We start from the raw sequence: 25,914 nt of genomic DNA on the forward strand, positions 1-25,914 counted from the left end.
TATAGGGGGGTTTACAGAGGATGATGTGTGTCTGGGCAGTCTATAGTCCAGAGGCCGTTAAATTTTACTATACAGTAGTGAATTCACACAGCGCAACAAGGCGCAAACTGTGTGCTCTCTCTCCCTCCACACACACACTCTCTCTCTCTCTCTCTCTCTCTCTCACACTCACACTCACACTCACACTCACACGCACACGCACATAGTGGTTTTCTGCTTGTCATCTTGTCAACATTAGGTTTTTCATTGACTTTTGATTATCTTCCTGCTCAATGGCAGCTAGCCAACCAGACAGCAATTTTGCAGGCAACATTAAAGATAGTTCTTTCTTCAGATAATAAATCACTCCATGGTAAAAAGAGGCAGACTTATACATTGTGTGCATGGTTTAATTCACCCTCGATATGTACACTTCTTAGAGTGCACATTTAGCTTCACACAGCAATAGCAAAGTTATCACTGTTGTAAATAATTAATCCCGATAAACGTTAGACTGTTACTACAGTATGAGGTAATATTTAAAAAGCAGTTTTATATTAAGATCAGATTCTTCTTTTCAGGAGAAATTTCAGATCAGTTTCCTAATAAAGTGAGTTCAAGTGATGGACAGAGGGCGGGGTTCTTTTCTAGTAAACAGTGTTTGAAATACACAGCTTCGACAAAGAAAGCACTGGCCATAATTGAGGTTGCCATGACAACAACAACTTTTCTCTGTTTTATATGATAGTGAATTAAATATTTCTGGGTTTTGGGCTGTTAGTCTCTGGGAATGTTAATGTGAATTTTTCACTATCATTCATTCATTATTGGTTAATTTGCTGATTATTTTCACTATTTTTAGTGAAAATATTTTATCAACAAATGATTAAGCGAAGAATAATTGATTCATTCATCAATAATGAAACTAATCATTACTTGCAGCCTAAATTGTTACCCTTGCTCACTCAATAGAGAGTGAAATATGGTCCATGTGTGGTTTCCAGATATAGAGGCAGAGCAAGAGCTCTGTCTTCATCAACCTCCTCCTCTCATGCATCATCTACAAAGAACTAGAAGTCTGCTATCAACAGGAGCGCAGTGGGAAATTTAGTTTTTTTTTTATGGCATCCTGAGGGATAACAGGAGACAAATGGGAGGAGGAGATAATTAAAAATACAGACAAGTCTTTATTCTCATTCATCTCCTCGATTGGCGGAAAAGAATCAGCATTGAATTAGAATACAGTCATAAATGTGGCGAAATGCTGAGAGCAGAGACTGGAGTACAATTCACTAAGTGTGCCCAGGAGAGAGAGAGAGAGAGAGAGTGTGTGTGTGTGTGTGTGTGTGTGTGTGTGTGTGTGTGTGTGTGTGTGTGTGTGTGTGTGTGTGTGTGTGTGTGTGTGTGTGTGTGTGTGTGTGCGCATCATAGCCACATAAAAAAAGACAGAGACGTTACTCCTCTCCTTTACATTGTACTTATTATAATATTATGTAATATATGGCAATAATTTGTGTGTGTGTGTGTGTGTGTGTGTGTGTGTGTGTGTGTGTGTGTGTGTGTGTGTGTGTGTGTGTGTGTGTGTGTGTCTTACCAGTTCACCACCACACTATAGTGTCTTATAGACTAATAATGTAGAGAGTGTCAGGAATTTGATACCATCATATCTTTTCTTTCACACTTACTCCCTCTCTGACTGTGTTGGATGAAAAGCACACACATTGACTACTGTGTTTGTGACGTACATTGACCCAAAATACATCAGAGAAAAGCTCATTTCATTCTAATTTGTGTTAGGATTTTTGTTCTTGCACCTAGGCTGAGAATGAAAAAGAGGAGATGGTCAATGAGACGGAGACAATCTGAGACAGACAGAACGAAAGAAAAAGAGACACTTGGGCAATATGACTTTTTTGGGTCATCAGTCACACAAAACAGACCACTGCTCTGTCTGAAGGACAAAATCTGGGCCCATTCTGTCCACCTGCGTGTGCATGCGTGTGTATGTTGAAGCTGAGATGTGACTTTAATCACTGTAGGGAATTGTGTGTCTATATTTAGGAGTTGTTTGAACAGGCCTATTGTATATCTCCTGACGTCCATCCATACACTTCTGACAGAATTTTAACAGCACAGCAGAGGGAATCTTTGGCACCATCATAGCCTTGAGATCCAGATTGACGTTTATAGTGCAGGTTATTGCTGTGGCTTTTTTTTTTTTTTTTTGCATTATTTCTCATGCTAACTATCCATTTCTTCTTCCATTTATTACAGACAAGCCACTGTGTAAAACACACCACTCCTTGTATGTTGTGCCAGAAGATTTTTCCCAAGAAATAGCTACAGTTATTAGAGGGCCAATGTTGAGGAAATGTTAAATCTTTTATGAGGCAACTGAAGGTTCAGCCACTATTGTGTGATTCATTGGTTAATATGAGCAAGTACTAGCAGACATTTATTTATAGAAAAATGTCACATATTGGTAGTCTAAGAGAAGGCAAACAGAGTTGAAGTGGGTATAGTAACTATATTTATATTCATTTTTCTTGGCTGACAGCTTGTTGGCCATTTCTAACAGTGTCAAGAAAATCGTCTGACTCATTTATGGCTTTGTGTAAAATATGTCATCAGTTATTTGATGAATCGCAATGAGATTTGGTGCAGACATTCATGATCTCCGCAAGATAAATCGTAATAACTGGTGATTTCCTGACATTTTGTCTAATACTCTCATCAGGTCAAAATTACAACTGTCCAGTGCTAGCTTTGGGCCAAATACCTTAAAAACTAACAACATTGCCTCAGCTTCAGCTGTTCTTTGTGTTTGGTATACTAACATTTGCTAATTAGTACTAATGTGCAAAACTAAGATGGTTAACATGGTAAACATTATACCTGATAAACATCAGCATGTTAATATTGTCATTGTGAGCATGTTAGCATGTTGATGTTAGCATTTAGCTCAAAGCACAGCAGGGCCTAAGTACAGTATCACATAGATGCTAGCCTGATTGTAGACTCTTAATCTTGTTAACGTTCAATTTTGGTTAATCCTCATAAATAGTTTTTTATCTACACTCTACACTTACTGGTGGACGTGATAATCCACCAGCTACTCACCATGTGGGAATTGTCTTAATATCTTCAGAATTTTATGGTGTTAAGCTTCAACTCCACTTAATGGGAACTGAAGTGGCCTATGGCGTGTAATGTTGCTTCACCCCATTTCACCTCTGTAACAGCAAGAGCTACAACAGGTCTTTGTTTCCCCCGAACTTCCCCAGAATTTGGCCTCAGTTTGTTTCACCATTACCATTTTGTCCGACCACAGCCTCTGTGCTTCCCCTGTGTGTGTGTGTGTGTGTGTGTGTGTGTGTGTGTGTGTGCGTGCGTGCGTGCGTGCGTGCGTGCGTGCGTGCGTGCGTGCGTGCGTGCGTGCGTGCGTGCGTGCGTGTGAGAGTGAGAGTGAGAGACTTTTTTCTCATGATGCAAGCAATCCAAAATGGGACTCAATCCCCCTGTGTTTAAAAGCTGGAGATCTCTAGATTACAAGTGGACAAAATCTGCTCAGTCCTGAATAATCTGGCCTCAAGAAAAATAAAAAGCCATGGGTGATCAACTGGAAAAGAGAAAGCAGAAAGGGGATGTGCTTTTTTTTGTTCTTCACTCAAACCTCATTTTTTCTTCTTCCCTTGCTTTTCTCACTATCCAGGTTTCAGGAGAAATGAGGAGATGAGAGCAATGGAGGTGCTTCCCATCCTCAAAGAAAAAGTTGCCTTTTTGTCAGGTAAGATTATGTGTGTGAATATGAGTGCATGTGTCTAGTCTCACAAGTCTGCACACCTCAGCTGTCTGATTGCTGTGCACATGGCTAATGAAACATGACATAGAGCCCTTAGTTTACATACATACACACACAGCTCCCAGGTACTAAATTGTACACATGCGCAGCTCTTTATGCAGTTTCTTTCTCTCTGTCTGTCTCTCACACACACACACACAGACAGTCTGGACATAATAATAAGCCTTGCACTTTGCTTGCAAAAACTCATGGGGTCACACTGAGGCCCAGACACTTAACCTGGGACCCTTCTTCACACTCATACATGCACACACAGACTACACACAATACACACTGTCAGACACACAGACATCCATTGTTTAGTCAGTATCAGCAAGTCTTCACAATAGAGAGCTACAGCTGCCTGTGTCTTTGCTCCCTCCAAGGGAAGCTCAACCATGTCTGACACACACTAAAATTCACACACACACACACACACACACACACACACACACACACACAGACACGCTTGAGTCGTGCCAGAGAAAACTCACAGGAGGCTAAGCTGGAGATATGGACTGCCAAGAACATCCAGCAGGATTATTTGTACAACGCACAAAAAAATCATTCAGTTTGTGCGTGTGAGTGAGTGAGTGAGTGAGTGAGTGTGTGTGTGTGTGTATTGTCATCACATGTATCTATGGGCATGCAGATTAATTGGAAAAACCTTCATGCAGTGGATTGCAGCAGTATCAAATGGAAAAACAAAGTGAAATGTGTGTTAATTTATGTGTGTATATGTGTGTGTGTGTGTGTGCGCGCACGCCATTTGCACACTCTTCTTCGGTCCCCTTGTGTGTGCAGCAAAGGTCACAGGCAGAAACACAATGATGAGGACGATGACTCAGACAAATAGACAGAAATCGAAAGAGGGAGAGACGGCGGCGTTGCCATGGAGATGACTTACTGTCAGCTACCGCATCCCGTAGTAGTCGCTGGTGGAGTAATTGGCTTTGAAATGAAGGAGAGAAGGGGGTAGAGGAGGGACCGTTGGTGAAAAGGAGGGTAAATGAGCTAAGCCTATTATCCAAGATCCGGCCCCTTAATAAATCGGTGATGTTCGCCCTTACTCATGTTTGCCTGTTTGCCACGTGAGCGTTTGATTTTCTCTTCTGAGCAGCCGGGTCGAGCCTATGGGTGCACAGCAACCCGACTGAGCTCACTAATTTGTGGGCTGTGCGCAGTCAGCCAGTGTTTACAAGTTCCCATGTGAGTGAAGCAGCTCTTTGCTTCTGCAACTGGTCAGGGACTATGAGCAAAACATTATTATTATTATTATAGTACCAGATATTCATAATTCAGTCCAATGACTATGTACTGTAAACAGTAAATGTTACCCTGCTACCAATTTAAAATCAGGCTCTTGAAGGCACATATACTGTTAACATACAATGTCAAATATACAAAAAAAGAAATGCACATGGTACAGGGTTGAGGCATACAGAAACCATTCATTTAGCTTTTATATGTTTGGAATAAGCAAATAATTTTATAATTTGATTATATTTATCGTTTTTAGCCATACTACCAGCATAGCTCTAGGGTTGGCAATGTCAGTCTGTTCGCTGGTCCTTCAGTCCAAACTGAAATAGCTCAACAACTGTTGAACAGATTTTGTACAGACAGAGGATGAATCCCACTGACCTTTCATTTAGTGCCACCAGCAGATCAAAGTTTTTACTCATCCAGTGAATTATCTGAACATCTATTAGATGGATTGTTAAAAAATGTTGTATATTTTCATGGTTCTCAGATGATGTATCGCACTTGCTTTGGCGACCCCCTGTCTTTTCCTCTACTGCCATCATGAGACTTATATTTGCGGTTTGGTGGTGTGATGAAATGTCTCGTCAACTATCGGAAGGATTGCCATGAAATTTGGTGCAGACATTCATGGTACCTGCAAGACAGATTGGAATAATAAATGGGTTGTCTGGTGATCCTGACTTTTCATCTAGCCCCATTGTCAGGTCAGAGTTTTCTAATGACATCAAAAACTAATGACCTTCCCATCAGCCTCATCTGTACTTTGTATTTAGTGTTATTCAGCAAATGTTAGCATGCTACACGCTAATCTAAGATAGTGAAATGGTAAACATTATACTTGCTAAACATCAGCATGTTAGCATGGTCACTGTGAGCATGTTATCATGCTAACATTAGCATCTAGCTCAAAACACTGCTGTGCCTAAGTACAGCCTCACACACGTGCTAACAAGGCTGTAGACTTTTGGTCTTGTTTACGTTGTGTTCAGACATTAACACAGATCAAAAACAAAATATTATTAGGATTGAAGGCAATTAGCCTGTAAGTAGATACACTTAAATTGTTAGAGAACAAAATGCAGCTTCTGATACACTGAATTTGTATGAACAAAAACATGTAGGAGGACACAACATGCAGCAAAGCTCCAGATGTATGTTGTTGTATTTTAGATAGAGCAGCATTTCCTTCCTTAAGAATTTGGAATGAATCATTCCTGTCTCAGAGGATGTTATTTAGGTAAATTTAGCTTTTCTAAAATATTCTGTGTTATGGTTTCTGAGTATCTGCCATGTATTTTTAGACTGCTCCCAATCGATCTTGGGTTTCTAGCAGAGCGAATAGTAAATCAAATCAATTGTACATCTGTTGCCGAGGGCGTTTAATTTAGCAGGCTCAGCATCCATATTTGTCAAGCATATCACTCATTTATTGGATTAGCTAACTTGTTACTATGATTCCTGTTATACTCCGGTCAGATTCTTGCTGATTAAGTGAAACAAATATAACTCAGGTAATGTCGATTAGCTTTTCGACATTCGCTGTTCAAAAGAACACTGTGAATTCTCAGATCTTAATAACAGTTCTGTTCCTTACTACATTGCCTCCAAAGCAGATATAAACACACACCCATATCTTCTGTCATGTTCTTACTCTAATCAAATGCTCTGTATGTGTGTGTGTGTATGTGTGTGCATCGCCTCAGGTGGCAGAGATAGACGCGGTGGTCCAGTGTTAACGTTTCCATCACGCAGCAACCATGACAGAATACGAACGGACGACCTGAGGAGACTGATCGCCTACCTTGCTGGCATCCCCAGGTTACACATTCATTACATTTGTTAAGTGATGTGTGTGTGTGTGTGTGTGTGTATGTTAGTACAGTAAGTGTGTGTTTTTGTGTGTGTTGGTTTTTTTTTCGTTTTTTTTTTCGTTTTTTTTTTTAAGAAAAGGAGAAGCAATGTCTTGAAACGAAGCGAACACACAGAGCAAATGGATCAGGCTCTGTCAGTAAACACGAGAGAGCTGAGATGAGCATGTGAAGGGCCAGAGAAGAATGGGGAGAGAAATAATTCAAGACCAGTTAGCTTGCTGCAGCCTCTTCGCTGCCAAAAATCTGTTTTAGAGACATAGTGAGATGCTGAGACAGAGAGGGAAAGCCTGAGCAAAGAGAGGGATGTATAACAGAAAACGAATGAGAGATGGAAGGAGGGATCAACAGAGAGAAAGCAGAGGAGAGAGAGAGGGAGAGGGTAGGACGGGGAAAGGGTGAGGGGGGGATTAAAACACAGAGACAGAGAGCGCATGTGTGAGGAGGTGTGTGTGAGCGAGGGAGCGAGCGAGCAAGTGTGTGTGTGTGTGTGTGTGTGTGTGTGTGTGTGTGTGTGTGTGTGTGTGTGAAAGCAAAACAAAGTGTCGCAGTAGCTGAAGCAGTGCAGCAGCAGCAGCAGTTACAGTGGACGAGTAGCCCCTCGCCTCGCAGGTAAAACATCTCTACTCTTCACCTCTCTGTTTACTTTTCTTTAACCCTGCACTCACCTCCTCCCTCAATCTATTTTAATCCATCCATCCTCTCTCCATCTACTCTCATCTCCTTTTAAGTCTATCATCACATTATCTCTGTACAGTTTCAATTGTGAGTAAATCCCCCTCGTTTTTGACTTTTTTATGTCCTTTAGGCTTTCAGACATAACAGTCATCATGTCTCGTTTTTTCATATTTCAGTCTCTCATAACTGTGTGGTTTTTGGTGACCAAAGGTGTTCTATTTTGGGAAAGACAACATCTGCACACTGCTGCACGCTGGCTATCTACTGACAGGCTGTTACAGAGAGAGGGAAAGATTTAGAAAAGGACATAATGTTTAGAGATGCAATGATAGACGGATGTTAAAATAATGTTAACAATGGTCAAAAGAGATGGAGGAATATTTTGTATCTTTCTGATGTGTAAAATTTCTAGAAGGTGATGAAGCAATCCAGGTTTGTGAATTAAATAAGTAGTTTTGATGGGAAAGATATAAGTTAAAATTTGACAAATGATGCCAAACTAACAGCAAAATCATTTTGCTCCTCAAATTGTGAAGACAAATAAACATTTTTTAGATCTTTATAATTATGGCAGATTTTAGTTTCAGGTGTGTGAATATAGCTCATTTGTGTGTGTGCGTGTGTGTGTGTGTTTGATGTGATAATGTTGTTGGCCAGAGAAGAGCACCACAGGGACATGAGGTTGCTGATGCACAAATGTGATGATTTGTATTTTTATATTTATTCACAAATTAGTGAGTCACTCGTCGCAGGTTTCGGTGTGGGTGGGTTTGTGTGTGTGGGTGCATGGGTGGGTGTGTTTGCTGCGTAGTCTTTTCACAGTATAGAAAAATGCGTCATCTCACTGTTTTGATTCGCTTTCATTTTCTCCCTCTTTTTTTCCTTTTTCATCTCTATTGTCCTCTTCTCTCCTGTCTTTTTCTCTTTTCTCTCCATCATCCCTCTCTCATCCTTTCCCACGCCTGTCATCTGTCTCCTCTCTCTCTGGATTATACTCTCTTCAATCTCTCTCTGCCCCTCCCTCACACACATCCCCCTCCCTCTCTTCTCTTCTCTTTAATTCCTCCCACTCTCGCTGACCTCGATCTCTATCCATCCTCAGCGAGGAGGTGTGTAAACATGGCTTCACTGTCATCGTTGATATGCGCGGCTCCAAGTGGGACAGCATCAAGCCTCTGCTGAAGATCCTGCAGGAGTCGTTTCCGTCCTGCATCCACGTCGCCCTCATCATCAAACCAGACAACTTCTGGCAGAAGCAGAGGACCAACTTCGGCAGCTCCAAGTTCGAATTCGAGGTGAGACGGGGAAAACCTTCAGGTTCTCTCCTGTGCAATGGTGCATGTGGTACAATAACAAATAATTGTAATGTCATCTACACTCTCTGGTTGCCTAGTTTATCAGCTGCCTTCACGTGAAAAGTTGCAAACATGGTTTTTAACCTGTTAAATGGATAGGAGCAACAATTAAACAATAATATTAATTAAAAAACTAATTCAGATGCTTTATAGTCAAAGCACTTCTGATTTTTGACTGTTGTTATGTAATCATTTGCTGCTCAAGGACAGACTTAATTTATTTTTAGCATAATGTAATACATTGTAAAAGCACACATATATAGAGAAATTAAGTGTCCCAATGTTATATATGGAATTTTAAGGTAATGTGTTGTAAAAGTAGAAAGTCAACCATTTTCCCTCAATTTGCTGTCAGTTGAGCTGTGATAATGACCGCTGTACCCCCCTGAGCTGCTCGTTGTCAGCACATTTCATTATTTTCCTCTCCCTGCTGCTTTGGATGCATACATCACCACCCAGCTGTCTACCAGAGCAGAAATTTCATCACATTCAACCCAAAAACAGCACACAGCAGATCACAAGGACGAGTGTTTGTAACGCTGTCAGTCAAGCGTTAGAACACATTTTCACAGCTAATTTAATGATATATTCAGAAGAACAGGCTTGTTTTTACGCTCTGACCGTTTCTTCATTATAAACTGGCACCAAAATGTGCACTAATGGGCTCACTTAGAAAATACTACTGCGTTGGTTAAACAGTACGTGTGTTCTGCTTCTGAAGTTAGTAAAGAATCCTTCGTCTGATTTGAAACCTGTTTATTGAATGCCCTCTAATAAGGACTGGATAACAATTTCCCACTCTCCTGTTTGAGCTGTCATTAAAGAACTTTGCTTACTGTGGTAATGATCAGCTTTCCGTTAATAGTAGTGAAACATGGGTTGGTATAAGCATGAGTACTGTAATGTAAGTTGAGGCCCGTTTCTCTGTACTGAATGGGTTTGGATTCTTGTAAAGTACGTTTCTGATGCTGCGAGTGTAATATTTCCCTTTCGCCTCTGTCTATAGCTGTGTGAATGAATGCACTGGTGTGGAAATGCCCATACAGACATAGGTCCACTGTAGTCTGATTACACTATATTGATTATTTGATAGGAAGAATAGCCAGATGCCACGGGGCAGGCCACAACTATCACCAGTTGTTTGACCATGCCACACGGCCATTGATTAGATACACTGCATGTGCATTTTCTATGTGTGTCTGCCTTCATGCATCCTAACCTGACCTCGTACATATGTGTACCTTGTACATTTATTAAGATTCTAAAGGTTTTATGAAGAGAATGTTTTAATTTTACGTTGTTTAAGTAAACCTGATACTCGACTGTTGCTAGGACTACACTTGCAGGAAATGCATGCATATGCGTGGAAAATTTTCCATTCTTGAATAAAACTGGTCCGCTACGTCCAGCATTCACACCACTTATCAGCTCCCAGCATGTACATTATTTAGTGTTACTGCTGCAAGTGTGTGTTTTTGTCTCTGCATGTGCATCAAGGATTTTCTCCTCGCTTTGAGGTATGACATGTTTCATCTCTCTCCTCCGTTTCTGTTAAATTGAGATGGAAAGAAGGGAAGCAGCGAGGAAGCAGCGAGCCGAAACACAGGGAGCCGACTGCAACCTCGATTACGATTGTTGATAAATTGCGAGGATCTGTGGGAGAAAAACGCTACCCACATCGCCCTGACAAATTCTCTCTCTGTCACCATTCAACAGAGTACAAATCGATTAACTTGAACAACAATAGCAAACAACGTGGTATCAGTATTTTCCCCTGGCAAGAGCCACAATGCTTTTTCACCCAAGGACAACATTGTGTCTCTGCATTGTTTGGCCTTAACAAAGCTATCTAGCTATCGTTCTGTCTCCATCCATCTCTGGCCATGTGTGTGGGGGTGTTGTGCGGAGGTGGCTTAGCAGAAACACAGAGGCACTGAAACCAAACGGGGAGACATTTCCTCATTGTATCTCTGAAATTGATATTGTAATATGCAATTGCTGCATGGAGAGGATTTGTATTTAATTTCACTTTAAAGTAAAGGAAAACCACAGGCGATCTAAGAGAAACTTTGCCAAGGCGTTTTAAGTGTTTAATTCAGAGTTTGCAAGTAGCAAAAGACAACATGAAATTCGAGCAAAAGCTTTTTGGTTGGTGATACAGGATGCTGTAACAAGTATTTTTTGGTAGCTCCTTTTATATTTTTTATAGTACATAACAGCTGTGCTGAATTGTCAGGACGAAGAGGATAAAATGTGCTTAAGTCAAGTCATTGATGTATTGAGTGATTAATTACTTGGACGCCACTAAAAATCACATCTCTGCAACTCTGTTGTCATTAAAAAAATAAAAAACCTGTGTTGGTAGTTTTTGGGGACCTAGGGGGCTGGTCATGTCTTCTCTAAATACCAACATTTTCAACTGCACAAAAAGGCAGCAAAGAAACCCACTGGGAGGGGAGGAGAGATTACAAACATTTTACACTCAACTGACCTTTCCCTTTCCTTAATATTTTGCCTCCACCTTTCTTCCTTTAGACCACCATGGTGTCACTAGAGGGCCTGACAAAGGTCGTGGACCCTTCTCAGCTGACGGCGGACTTTGATGGCAGTCTGGACTACAATCACGAAGAGTGGATAGAGGTCAGATAGCCCACCCATGCTGTCAGTAGGGCTGTACTTCAGGCTGTCTGCCTGATCTGTAAATCTATCCTGAAATCCCCCATGACATTCGGATGCAGAAGAACCATGGTCAATAAGCAGAGAACAAGACGGGAAACTAAGTGGCTGTATTTATAAAAGAAATTACTGATGAGAAATAGAGAACAAAAAACGACACTAACAGTAGTCAGTCATAGTTATTTACATTTAGATACTGACTTACTGGCCCATTACTCAGATTTTTTGCTGTGTTTTTATCCAGGTGCGTGTGGCGTTTGAGGAGTTCTCCGGTCATGCCACCCAGATGCTGGCCCGACTAGAGGAGATGCAGGAAACGGTGTCAAGGAAAGATTTTCCCCAAGACCTGGAGGGAGCCCGGAGGATGATAGAAGAGCACGCCACACTGAAGAAGAAAGTCATAAAAGCCCCGATAGAGGAGCTGGACACTGAGGGACAGAGGTATGCAGTCAGTCAAAGCTTTTGTTTATTGCTGAAATTATGACTGAGAAATAGTAGCGCAAAGGCTAAAAACTTACACCACCCTCTTGCAAATAATGATAAATTATAATGATAAATTTATGTTTTATTTCACACACAAACAAATGCAAAACTTTGCTTTTAGAAATAATCAAAGCAGGACACAAACATGAGTAATACAGCCGAGACATCAAACCACATATTAAATCCACCTCCAGGTTGCTGCAGCGCATCCAGAGCAGTGAGTCCTTCTCCAACCGTAATGGCAGCAGCAGTGGCAGCGGTGGCAGCAGCGGTAGCAGCAGTGGGGTCTGCAACGCCGACACCCAGGGCCTGGTGCCACGGATCACCCAACTGCTGGACAAGCTGCACTCCACCCGACAGCACCTTCACCAGGCCTGGCACGTCCGCAAGCTCCAGCTGGACCAGTGCTTCCAGCTCCGCCTGTTCGAACAGGACGCAGAGAAGGTCGGTGAATGTAGGGAGTAGGGGTGTTGTTCAGCGTGAGCAGTGATGAAGTGGTAATCTATAACCACAGTTGCTGATCACTGTAGGGCAGACAAATGCCAATAGGAACGAAAACTTAATTACACCCAGATTGAAGCATTGATCTATGCTCCGTTTGAATTCGTGCCCTTTATATTTTGGCCCTTAAATGGTGGCTTAAACTTAACTTCACAAATAAAATAGGAGCTAAAAACTAAATGCGTTTACCCTCCATCACATCCTTAGGTGTAGGATAGCTTATGCAGATACACAGCCACCTACTCTACCTGCCACCTAGATAGTTTAGGTGTTGACAGCTGCAGCACAAAGTAGGAGACAGAGAGAGAAATTCAGATATCCATGTTTGAGTAGAATAAAAAAGCAGGTTGCAGCAACAGAGAGAGCTGCAGTCTTGGATACACTGCGGTAGTAGGAGCTTGTTGCTAGGACACCATAGGCCACGAGTTGTTCTCTAGGAGAGCCTGAGAGGATACTCTTAATAGAGGCAGTCCATTTCTCTGTATTCTGGCCTGGAAAGATGACAACTATGAGCACACTGCAGCAGTACACAAACACACTTGGGTTTATCCAGAGGGCTAAGTGCCAGCTGCTTGTTTTTACCTGCTCTTGCAATGATCTGTGAAAGTTAATGGTGCAACCATACCTCTTGTGTAAGTGTTTTCATTTGCCTGGCTAACCTTTTTTTCCCTGTGATTGTCTGTCTGCTCTGTCATCCCCATGCCTCAGATGTTTGACTGGATCATGCACAACAAGGGTTTGTTCCTGGCAGGCTACACAGAGATTGGCAACAACCACCCCCACGCCATAGAGCTGCAAACCCAGCACAACCACTTCGCTATGAACTGCATGGTGAGACATACACACACACCTACAAACACAGTGATTCGTAGCAGGTGGTAATGCAGGGCATGGACTTGATAGTCCACTTGGACTATCAAGTCCATGCCCAATAGTCCATGCCCAATAGTTTTTGCACTTAGCGTCAACCTCTAGTACTGTCTTTCAGTGTTTGTCTGGAGCTGCCTCTGGTTGTATGAACTCGCACATTTTCTGTCTGTTAGCAGCAGCACAACCTGGTATTAAGTAATCCTATTCTTTATCCACAGTCAGTCTTACGTAACCATCACGAAACTGTTGAGACGAGGAATCAATCTAGCCATTAGAGATTTTGTCAGCGGATGAGAAACGATGGCGAGCGAGCCCCTCGCTCCACCCTCTTTTCCTTTACTTGCCTTGCTCAATTTCACCCTTTCCCCAAGCCTCCACCTCCTCTGTCTGATTTTTCTTTTTCTAAATCTCTACTTTTTGAATTCCCACCCATTGACTGGTGCTTAATTTATCCACAGCCTTCAGTTCAACTGTCTCTCCCCTTCTTCTGTGTCCTGCTGTACAGAACGTGTATGTGAATATCAACCGCATCATGTCAGTTGGTAACCGGCTGTTGGAGTCGGGTCACTACGCCTCCCAGCAGATCAAGCAGATCTCAGGCCAGCTGGAACAGGAGTGGAAGGCCTTCGCCGCAGCACTGGATGAACGCAGCACGCTGCTGGAGATGTCTGCTAGCTTCCACCAGAAATGTGACCAGGTGAGTTCAACACAAATGTGCTAACGCAGATGTAGGGCTGCAACTTAGGATCATCATAATCATCGATTAATCAGTGAGTTAACACCACATCCATCCATCACAAGTCACCAGAGTCCAAAGTGACGTTTTTATATTACATGTTTTGCTTGAGTAACCATTCTTAACCAAATGATGTCAGGTTTACTAACATATGAGACAAAGAAATGCAGAATATTTTCTCTGTGGAGAGGCTGGAACCAGCAGATTTCTGTATTTTCCCATTAAAAATGACTTGAACAGTGAATCAACAATCAAAACTGTTGCTGATGAGTCATCTCTAAGTCGGTATAGCTCAGTACAGATGTTTGGTTTCCAGTGAATATAATCAAGAATTTCCAGCCAACTGTACAATGTGTGACAAAGATTTTATTTTGAAGTCATGATATAAGACATATTTAATGTGATATATATGCACAGGGACTGTCATATCATTTTTCAGTAATAGCCATATTAAAATCGTCCTCTTTTAGGGCAATCTTTTGTTTTATCTCATGTTTACCTTAAGAACAATGAAACTAATCTGCGATGTGTCATGCTCTCCATTGTTGTCTATATATCACAAAACTGTTGAAGAAAACTGTACAATTCTTTGTAACTCTCTGAAATATCAAGCCTGTAGTTTAGATTTACTAGTTAAAAAAAACTCACTTAGCTCTTATATTGATTTGACATTGAAATTATTCAATTTCTGGCTGAGAATTAGATGAGAAGACTAGTACCACTGTGAAGGCTGACCGCGGTATCAATCATCTCATCTAGGAAAGAAAGTAAATAAGCATATTTCCCAAGTCAGGCTTAGTGGAACCTGGATTCAGTAAAACTCAGTGATGTACCTTTGGAACCAGCTGAAGTGTTGACCTTCATTTTTCTAATGTATGCACATGGACACACGTGCACACCCTTTCTGGGTTATAAAACACCCATTTGGCTTCATTAAATCCATGAAAGCCTTATCATATGCATTACATTAACATATATTTACATAAACATATGCACAATGTAAGTAAAGCATTTGTTATCTGCTGTTATTTCTGTATGTGCTCACTAGTCGGGCCACTATGGAATGATACATTGCCTAAAAAAAGCACACAAACAGAATCCCAACTAGGAACATGGGCAGTACGACTTCTTCAACCTTCATCAAACCAGCCTGCCATGGCTGTCAAGTCAGCCTGCTTTTTTTCCCTATATCTTATTCCATCATGGGAGAGATGTTTAAAAAGCGATAATGAGATGGAGATCAATTTAATTTTTTGATTTCTTTGAGACCAGACTCACTGATTGTTTTGTTTTCCTTCCCTCCCACAGACGGGTACAGAAAGTTCTAGGAAGTCACCACAGGCCAATGAACAGCACATTCAGCCACAGCTAATTCTGTAAAAGTCTTAAGACAGCTCATAACAATACGCAAGACATTCCTGCATGTTTAAGCCCAGTAATAGTAAATAAAATGCACCTCGGGTGATTTAAAGCACGCTGTAGTATGTATGACTTACATGTGACTCCTGGGAAGAGCACAGGGATGTATACAGCACCACTGTCTCATGATGTTTCTCATGAGAAATGCTTTACATCTGAGTGGCAGTTGGTGTAAATGTAAGTGTGCGTTTCTTTCCCTGCAGTACATGAGTAACGTGGACTCATGGTGTAAGGCGTGTGGCGAGGTGGATTTGCCCTCTGAGCTGCAAGACCTTGAAGATGCCATTCACCATCACCAAGGCCTGTACGAACACATCACTGCTGCCTACTCTGAGGTAACATCACGCTTAATACTTACTGTAGATATAAAATCTGCAAAAGGATTAAGTCAACATGTGTCCATAGCGTAGGGATAGGCAGTAATGCCTCAAAATTCATTTCACAACCTCAGTTACTGAAACATGGAACATTTGCAGCAATATCTTTGTTATTTGATTTTTAAAACACTTCTGAGAGCTGCAGTTACATTTACTGTGTTATTAGAACATAATTCACATACAGTAACTGTGGTTACTTCTCTCTGTTAGTGGAAAAAAAACTTTTTAAATGAAGCATCAATTCAAAGTTTTTTTTCTAGTCAGATTCGGCATAGTACAACACTGTACTCCAAATTTCATTTAAAATAAATCACTACCTTTACACTGACACTATTGCTATGCAGTGCAAGAGACCTTATAATTTTCTTTCTCACTAATTTGTCCTTTTTGGTGCTTCCATTTATAATTTTCTTTTTAAGTTTTTAAATATAACATTGAAAATGTATGCTTTACCAGGCATTTGTCCATTCAGTTTCCTGGCTGTTTGTATTCGGATGATGTTTATATTTGCAGGTCAAGTCAAATACGTATTTATACATCTCACCCCCGTGCATTTGTGTAGTAGCTGTAAGTAAAGAATGCATTCAATTTCCTATTTTCAGGTGAGCCAAGACGGTAAAGCCCTGTTGGACAAACTTCAGCGACCTTTGACCCCAGGCAGCGCTGATTCACTGACGGCATCAGCAAACTACTCAAAAGCGGTGCACCACGTCCTGGACATCATCCACGAGGTGCTACACCACCAGAGACAGCTGGAAAACATCTGGCAGCACCGCAAAGTGCGGCTGCACCAACGTCTACAGCTCTGTGTCTTTCAACAAGACGTCCAACAGGTACACACACACAAACACGCATACTGTATATATGTTTTTGTTTATATGCATGCACATGATTGTTCAAACACATGATAATTCAAAGACCAAACTGTTGCCAGGTTTTTTCAGTATCACATGAGAGGGTTAGATAGTAATTTGAAAATAGCAGGGTAGCCTACTGGGTAGAAGGATTTTACTCTTAATAGAGGGTTTGATCCCACTAGCAGCCATGTTTCCTATCAAAATGTCCTTGAGCAAGTTGCTGGAACCTTACGTCTTCACTCATCATGCCTTTCTGTGGAAAGGAACACTGGACAAATGCCTAACATGTAAACGTTTTCTACAGTATAAAGGCTTGAAAACAGGCATAATGAGCATGCCATAATCGAATGGTCCAATTTGATAGTACAGTTGCATACTGGGCCATCCTGAGAGTGTTGGCATGGCAACTGTTGCTATGGCAATTGAATTGGGTCATATGTCCATGCAGATGCTGTTTATCTATTAACACTATGAAGGACATAGAGCTGGGTGAGGAGTGTGAGAAGAAAGGCTCTGTGCAACGCCTCCTATAATACTGATCATTATTTCGGTCATTCCTCTCCTCTTACACATTCTTGTGAAAATCATCAGCACTTGCTGCTCAGCTACCACCTTAGAGCGCCCCCTCGTGGTCACCTATTTTCAAATGTCTGTATAACTTTGTGGACGTGTGGTCTCAATGCACAGGTGCTGGACTGGATAGAAAACCATGGTGAGGCCTTCCTCAGCAAACACACAGGTGTGGGAAAGTCCCTGCACCGAGCCCGAGCTCTACAGAAACGGCATGAAGACTTTGAGGAAGTGGCACAGGTAGCTCAGTTCCATTTCTTCTTCTATCACTCTCGGTTAGGGTCAAGCAGATATATCACTGTTGATAGTGGTGTTCTATCATATTAAAACAGCAGATAGTTACCTTTTTTTTTTTTTTTTAATCACAAATACAAGAAAACAACTGTAAAATCTACAGTCATATTGTGTTTCCCTCATTTTACCAATTCAGTTAATTGTTGAGTAATGTTTTTAGGCAACTGAATTTCAAAGTGAGAGTGTGTAATATGATCATATATATACAATTCTGTAACACACATCGGGGACATTTTTCTGTATTGAGTGATTTCAGTGCAGGACTTTTATTTGTGATTAAGTATTTTTATATTGTATTATTGCTACTTTAAGCCTAACCCTTAAGTAAAATCTTAATACTTTCTCCAGAACACCTAAAATCTGTGAAAATTGTATAGAATACTTGCCGAAAATGTCAGGTCTGATCAGCTTAGCCTGAAAATACTAATATCAACCTTCTGATATACCACCTCAATATAACCATTTGTTTCTCTAGCATCTTTCTATTCCTCTTTAGCTTATTTTCGCCCCCTCTCTGTCTATATTTCCATTCAACAGTTATCTCTGCGCAGCTGTGCTATCACTGACTCTATCGGTGTATGCGTCTTCTGCATATCCTGTTTGTCATTTTCTCCCTGTCTCTGCTCTGTCTCTCTCTGCTCATCTTTGAAATATATTTTGCTTGCATTACATTGTCCTCCTAGGCTAATCCATCTCTCTCTTTCTTCCCGGCCTCGGTGTAGAACACATACACCAATGCAGACAAGCTGCTGGAGGCGGCCGAGCAGCTGGCCCAGACGGGAGAGTGTGACCCAGAGGAGATCTACCAGGCCGCCCACCAGCTCGAAGACAGAATCCAAGACTTTGTACGCCGCGTGGAGCAGCGCAAAGTCCTGCTGGACATGTCTGTCGCCTTCCACACGCACGTCAAAGAGGTAGGCACAGAGGATGACATAATGCTGAAGTGGATGGTGGGCTGCGTGTTTGTGTGGATGAGAGCTTTCACACTGTTCTCTGGACAAGAGGGTAGTAATTACAAGATAAAATGGTATATGTGTGTATTGTTTTGTTTTTTCCAGTTCGTCACATAGAAATGGACATTTTTATTAAAACAACCACATTTGTCTAAAGTTCTCACCTTTTTAAAAAAGGACAATTTATGATTAAATTTAGGATTAGGTTTAGGTGAAGGTCAATGTAAAGGGTAGGCTTGTATATGTGACCATAAAGCTTAGGTGAGGGATTCAGAATTGATGGAAATTAGCGGACCATATTAAACAGCTTTCATAAATGCGGAAGTGACAACTGATTGTTTATCTGTTATGGTGCAGTCGCAGCATGATTAGTTATGTCTGCCGCAGACCAGTCTTGGCTTCAGTGCAAGTCCATCAAACGACGTGTACTCCTTTTTTTTTTTTTATATTAAGAAAATGAGATTTCACACAAGCCTACATAAAAAAAATATATATTAAAATTAGCAGAAACGCTCATAGCATAGTGTAAGAACACTGTGCTTTAACTCAATTGAATGGAGTTGCAGAAAAAAAAATCCTCATTGAAAAAAAATATCATACTAATAACTGTCCTCCTGTAGCTCTGGACATGGCTGGAGGAGCTCCAGAAGGAGCTGCTGGATGACGTTTACGCAGAGTCTGTGGAGGCCGTCCAAGATCTGATCAAACGCTTCGGCCAGCAGCAGCAGACCACTCTGCAGGTCACCGTCAATGTCATCAAGGAGGGAGAGGACCTCATCCAACAGCTCAGGTAGAGAGTAATATACCTTACTAACAATTAAACCACAGAAGTAGTAGTAGCAGTAAGGATTAGCTCAGATTATACTTTTTTTAGATGTTCTGTAAAAAGCAAATGAGTGGCATATAGAGAAATCTATCTAGAAATGCTTCAGTGCCACATCTGCTTATTTTCAAATTTAATAAAGCTCCTAATGTAACTCTTCAGCTATATGGTATGTCTGTTTTTCTGTTTAAAGAGTGGACACACTGTTCTTTTTTATGTACAGTAACAGTTTGTATTCTAAAAGTCAAACTGCAACAAAATCAAAACCCACAAATTATTAGTTATGGAAAATGAAACAAAACTAAAACTGGTAATCCCCCTCTGACAGTGATCTGAAACCAGCCTTAATTTCAGTTGTAATGAGAATCTTAAGAAAAAACTAGTATCAGTAGAATCTAGCAACCATCGAGTAAAGCCAAGAAACTGAGCCCAACAAATTATTTACATCCCTTAAACTACTTGTTAAGAGAGGAGCCAGCAGCAGTGAAAGAAAACAAGATAATAGTGCACATGTTGTGCCCAATAGAACATGTAGTAACCATCTGAAACAATTAATGACAGTAAAAATGTACCCAAAAAAAGCAAACATTTTTGGTCTCATTGCATAATCGTCTTCTTTTAGTCTTTCTCCGACTGAATATTGATATTGAGTGAGCTTTGGATTGATATTTTAGACAGATTTGGAATTAAAATGCGTATACATGTTTAAACAGTGAAAAGAGCTTAATAGTGTATAAGCAATGAAATAGTCTGTCAGTGTAATTTTGAAAAGACAGGAATGAGATGCATGAAAACCAAAAAGGAAAGCTGAGAGGATAGGAGGAGGTGTTGGAGAGGTGAATGTAGTTGACCCTCATTCTCCAACTCTGTTTTTATACAGAGGATGTTCCAGTCGCTCTTCATCCACCCCCTTTTTTCTTTCTCTCTCTGTTTTTCCTTTCTCTCCATCCCTCTCACCCTGGTGTATTGGCTCCAAAGTGAATTCTTACATAATTCTGCTTTTATAAGTGCATTTAATTGTGTGGCATTCTCCCCAGGAGGCAACTGTAACACTACACGCGTGTGTGTGTGTGTGTGTGTGTGTGTGTGTGTGTGTGTGTGTGTGTGTGTGTGTGTGTGTGTGTGTGTGTGTGTGTGTGTGTGTGTGTGTGTGTGTGTGAGAGAGAGAGAGAGAGAGGGTACTGTATGTGTGCACACGTGTGCACACGTGTGTTCATGAATGTGCTTTTGAGTGTGGGAGTGCATCTGTCACGCTGATTAATCAACCTGAAGCCAATCAGAACCCGTCTGCTCTCCACTCTCTATGCTTACCTATATTTCGCCTCTCGTAGGCTCACTGGTGTCTGTGTTCATGCATCATGCATGTCTACATCTGTCAGGTTGATGAATAAGAATTTGTACGACCTGTTTCAATCTCACTGAAAATTTAGATATCAGCCTCACTCTGTTACTCACCTCCATCATCATTAATATTATGTATTTATTTAACTTGTAAATAGAACAGGGCTTACGAGACTTTGCATAAAACAATGGGGAAATATCAAAACATATAAAATAAAAATAAATGGAAAATAAAATGGTGAACAAGCAATACTATCTAATATCTGGAACAATATTGAATACAGTTTGAAAATGAAATCCATTCAATAAAATTTATGTGTATCTAAAAAAGGGATTCATCCAGACATGAGATACTTTTGATATAAGAATAGATGGCGAATTAGAGGTAAATACTATAATAAAATGATATATTGTGAAATTTTCCTGGAAAGGCTGTGGTTTAATGATGTACATTGCATGAGTAACATTACAGCTAGAGATGGATACTTGTTTTGAAAGATGGCCCTGTTTAATAATGTACTTAAACTGAATTTTATTATAAGTCTAGACACAAACTAGGTGGGTTTAATGTAAGTTTATTAAGTGTGTCAGATCACAATTTGTTTATAAATCTATAGTCGAACAGGAACTGCATTTGTTTTTCAGTAGTAGAAAAAGGAGCAAAAGAATTAAATACACAAGAAACCAGGTTTTAAAGGGACTTAAGAGAAATCATAACATAAAAATCCAGTCTACAAAATCTATTTTTGAAATTGAAAATTTAAAGGTGTTATTGGGTTATAGTATTATATTGTGTTTTCTTCAAGGATAAATTTCCACTATTCAATTTAAATCAGCCACTCTTTCCTAACTGGTTGGTTTGCTATATTGCAGCTAAATAAGCCACTGCAGGCTGTGCTATGCAGCAGTTTTAAGAGCAGCTAAGTCCACTTGGCACCATACCCAACAGTATCTTTAGAGCTCTTTTTTAAAGTGCAGTGCTCTGCCTCTCACGGCTTATTGCTTAATTGTGTGTTTCTTTTCCAGGGACTCAGCCATCTCCAGCAACAAGACGCCCCACAACAGCTCCATCAACCATATCGAGAGCGTCCTGCAGCAGCTGGACGAGGCCCAGGCCCAGATGGAGGAACTCTTCCAGGAGAGGAAGATCAAACTGGAACTCTTCCTGCAGCTCCGCATCTTTGAGAGGGATGCCATTGACGTGAGTCTGCTTGGGATGAGGGGCGTGTGTCTGTGTTTTTACTGTACAAATATTATGAGCGAGTGTTTGTTTGACTGGTGGTGAAACTTTTCAAGCAAACCATTGAAATGAAATTATTTTTATCCTGAGCTAGCTGTAAGCAAAATTTTTAATTTCTGCAAGATCAAAAAAAACAAAATGTACAAGAAATGAAAATCATTTTCCATTCACAATTGATGTTTCGGTATCTCATGATATCATTAATGTGTTTCTAAATGCATTTTCCCCTTGCAAAACTGTGCCTTTCAGTGCTACATTCTCAGTGTGACAATCACACTTTCCCCAAGAAAACTTAATGCACACAGCTGTTACTTGGGGGGAAAAAAAAAAAAAAAAATCAGTTCTCTTTCCTTACAGCATTGTCAATAAATATTCAAGGTGTGTGTGACCTCTGAAAAATGCGACCTTTTTGTCCTCTCCTCAGATCATCTCTGACCTGGAGTCGTGGAACGAGGAGCTGACAGGTCAGATGAATGATTTTGACACCGAGGACCTGACGCTGGCCGAGCAGAGGCTGCAGCACCACGCTGACAAGGCTCTGACCATGAACAACCTCACTTTCGATGTCATCCATCAGGGACAGGAGCTGCTGCAGTATGTCAATGAAGTCCAGGCCTCTGGTGAGTACCATGCTATCCAGGGTAGCCATTGGTCTTTTTCAAAGAACAAAAACAATTTTGTTTGGTAAATAGTATATAGTCATCCTCCCTCAGTGTTCTTTCTTTGTTGTCTTCATTTTCTAGAAACTGTTTTCAGGTACCAAGTTTAAAAAACATCTTCAGTTTTATGAGCTGTTGTGCATCTGCCCACTTGTGATACAGCTGTCAGAATCTGTTATATCTCAAGTGCTGTAAAGTAGTGTGAGGCATGAAGTGGTAAAGTGAAAAGATGTTTGACTGTCATCTGCTTGCCACATCAGACAACAGTCGTCATCCGGCTGAGGGTTAAAACAGGATACAGCTCATGTTCACTGTTGCTGCACAAGGTTTCTCTGTTGGCTACATTAGTTTAATATTGATACTGTGTAGGTGTTGAGGACCAGATTCGGTCAGTGTTTGTGATGAGAGGCACCCACTCACTAACCATAATAACTCACCTGTGATCTCACATGCTAATAGGTGCTCTCTAAAACTGCACAAGGAATGGTTACATCATGTCACGTGTATTGGAGCATACTAATAATAATATTCAAAGAAAAATGCTTTTATCCATTATTAGAATGGATAAAAGCATTTCAATTGAATTTACAAGATATCAGGTAAGCAGATGTTAGACAGAACTGCAGCTAGCATAGATATAGGCCTGCTATATGTATTCATCCAGAACTAATGTGATTGTGTGTCCTCCCTCCAGGAGTGGAGCTGCTGTGTGACCGGGATGTCGACATGGCCACGAGAGTTCAGGATTTGCTGGAGTTCCTCCATGAAAAGCAACAAGAGCTGGACTTAGCAGCTGAGCAGCACCGCAGGCACCTGGAGCAGTGTGTCCAGCTGAGACACCTGCAGGCTGAAGTCAAACAGGTAGGAAAACAAGACGCCATCTGCAGGCCACAATTTTGCAACAACAGTATAGCAGGATTTCTGCTTAAAATAAAGTTTTAGGTTGGAGACATGATTACAGCTTTCCATCTTTTTTCCAGGTTCTGGGTTGGATTCGTAACGGCGAGTCAATGCTGAATGCCGGTCTAATAACAGCCAGCTCCCTGCAGGAAGCTGAGCAGCTGCAGAGAGAACATGAACAGTTTCAACACGCCATTGAGGTGAGACAGTGATTGTTTTTCCCATCAGTTTCTCTCTCAACTATGTTTTTTGTCCAAAGTCTGAAGCTGGATTTTATTGTTAATTGCTCATTAATTTGGTACTTCTATCCTCCTCCTTTCTCCAACAATTCCTTCTCTCCAGAAAACCCACCAGAGTGCTCTGCAGGTTCAGCAGAAGGCAGAGGCTCTGCTCCAGGCCAACCACTACGACATGGACCTAATCAGAGACTGTGCAGAGAGTGTGGCCTCCCACTGGCAACAGCTCATGCTGAAGATGGAGGACAGACTCAAGCTGGTCAATGCCTCTGTGGCCTTCTACAAGACATCTGAACAGGTAGGAGACTGCATTCAATTTGACTGTTTCTGTCTCCCAAAAATTCCACAAAAACACAATTTCAGTGTGTTCCCCAGACAACTGACCGAGTGTTTTTCTCCGCTCAGGTGTGCAGTGTGTTGGAAAGCCTGGAGCAGGAGTATAAGAGAGAGGAGGACTGGTGCGGAGGAGCTGACAAACTGGGACCCAACTGTGAAACGGACCACGTCACACCCATGATCAGTAAACACCTTGAGCAGAAGGAGGCCTTCCTTAAGGTAACACACACATACAAATTCAGGATCAAACCAAAGCAAAGTTTCAAGTTACATGTCTGATTTCAGCGTGTGTGTTAATCTTTCAACCAGGCGTGCACACTGGCCAGAAGAAATGCAGACGTCTTCCTCAAGTACATGCACAGGAACAGCGTCAACATGCCGGGGATGCTGAGTCATGTCAAAGCACCAGAACAGCAGGTTAAAAGTGAGTATCAGAAAATACACTGATCATTACCTAGGCTGTAACACCTGAACCGCGTTCCAGTTGACTGTGTGAAAACTAGTTAGCGAGCAAGCAGAGAGGTCTGAACAGTTAAAAGTTACACATAAATTGTTTCAGGGGAAAAAAAACATCTGAAAGTAATAAATAAAGAGTGGAAGTAGTTAGCTTTAAATGGATAAACAGTTGAAATAGTTAGCCAAAGTAGTGGAGTGCTGCAGGAATGAGTCCTATAACCCAGAAATAAGTTAGCATAATTGCACTTCCCGTTCCCTCGCCCTGAAGTTGATGGGTTTTTTGAGTGGGTTTTTGGATGGATGCCTGACATAGGGTATAGCTTTTATCAACCATAACTTTAGTTGAAACATCCAGCTTCTGACACTTCAGGTAGTAGTAGGATAAATGCAAAGTTGACCAAACCAACCAAAACACTGACAGTTCACTTGTATGAATTGTACCCAATTTAAAATAACTAATACGGTAAGTAAAACAACATCGAGTTTAAAATCAACTTCAGTTAGCACATTTGGAACATGATGGGAGCTGTTGTACTTAAATTTATTTGACAGGGCTTTGGGAGTACATGTGACAGAATAGTTTGGGAACCACTGATCAAGAGAACCACCGATTTTTGGTGCCCAAAAATATCCTACTCAAGTAGAGTACTACTTAAATGAATGATATTGGTGCGTACAGTATTACAAAAACAATGCATATGAATGAAAGTAAAGAGCGTTTAAGCAAGGAACTTTTTGTTAATTCATAGAAATCAACAAAATATAACACAGAATATTAACTATGAATTAAATAATGAATTAATTGTTATTATTATATAATTATTATTATTATTATATAACAGCCGTGGGTGGCTGTGGCTAAGGAGGTAGAGCTGGAAGTTCGCTAACCGGAAGGTCAGTGGTTAGATCCCCGGCGAATGGGTGAATGTAGAATGTAGTGTAAAGCGCTTTGAGTGGTCGATAAGACTAGAAAATTGCTATATAATTAGTATAAAATTAGTCCCCTATAATGGCTATATGAGATAGCCACATACAATAAATGACCAATAACATATTTAAGTAACTTGTAGACTTCAAAAACAGCAAGTTATTCAGTTACAGTAAATAGAGTAATTCCTCTCTTGCTAACATGTCCAAAGGCAGAAAAGCTCTTAAACAATTCAGGGTTCTTCAGGGTTCAGGTATTGCCAGTATGGTATT

General features: G+C 40.9%; 1 protein-coding gene across 7 annotated transcripts in view; it reads left to right on the forward strand.

Moving 5' to 3' along the window:
* LOC120785936 (triple functional domain protein) overlaps nucleotides 1-25,914 on the forward strand; it is a 77,277-nt gene that overhangs the window by 28,089 nt on the left and 23,274 nt on the right. For all 7 annotated transcript variants that reach the window (XM_040120941.1, XM_040120944.1, XM_040120942.1 and 4 more), the window contains exons 3-22: nucleotides 3,692-3,766; nucleotides 6,790-6,904; nucleotides 8,735-8,927; nucleotides 11,523-11,627; nucleotides 11,908-12,104; nucleotides 12,341-12,590; nucleotides 13,356-13,478; nucleotides 14,023-14,214; nucleotides 15,876-16,007; nucleotides 16,652-16,882; nucleotides 17,594-17,716; nucleotides 18,493-18,684; nucleotides 19,344-19,513; nucleotides 21,914-22,088; nucleotides 22,552-22,747; nucleotides 23,481-23,647; nucleotides 23,767-23,886; nucleotides 24,029-24,220; nucleotides 24,328-24,477; nucleotides 24,568-24,682. In XM_040120941.1, the coding sequence (XP_039976875.1) occupies nucleotides 3,692-3,766; nucleotides 6,790-6,904; nucleotides 8,735-8,927; nucleotides 11,523-11,627; nucleotides 11,908-12,104; nucleotides 12,341-12,590; nucleotides 13,356-13,478; nucleotides 14,023-14,214; nucleotides 15,876-16,007; nucleotides 16,652-16,882; nucleotides 17,594-17,716; nucleotides 18,493-18,684; nucleotides 19,344-19,513; nucleotides 21,914-22,088; nucleotides 22,552-22,747; nucleotides 23,481-23,647; nucleotides 23,767-23,886; nucleotides 24,029-24,220; nucleotides 24,328-24,477; nucleotides 24,568-24,682 (3,213 nt within the window). The remainder of the gene's footprint in view (nucleotides 1-3,691; nucleotides 3,767-6,789; nucleotides 6,905-8,734; nucleotides 8,928-11,522; nucleotides 11,628-11,907; nucleotides 12,105-12,340; nucleotides 12,591-13,355; nucleotides 13,479-14,022; nucleotides 14,215-15,875; nucleotides 16,008-16,651; nucleotides 16,883-17,593; nucleotides 17,717-18,492; nucleotides 18,685-19,343; nucleotides 19,514-21,913; nucleotides 22,089-22,551; nucleotides 22,748-23,480; nucleotides 23,648-23,766; nucleotides 23,887-24,028; nucleotides 24,221-24,327; nucleotides 24,478-24,567; nucleotides 24,683-25,914) is intronic.

This window comes from Xiphias gladius, chromosome 24, assembly GCF_016859285.1.
Source record: "Xiphias gladius isolate SHS-SW01 ecotype Sanya breed wild chromosome 24, ASM1685928v1, whole genome shotgun sequence".
In the NCBI taxonomy this organism is placed as follows: Eukaryota; Metazoa; Chordata; class Actinopteri; order Istiophoriformes; family Xiphiidae; genus Xiphias; species Xiphias gladius.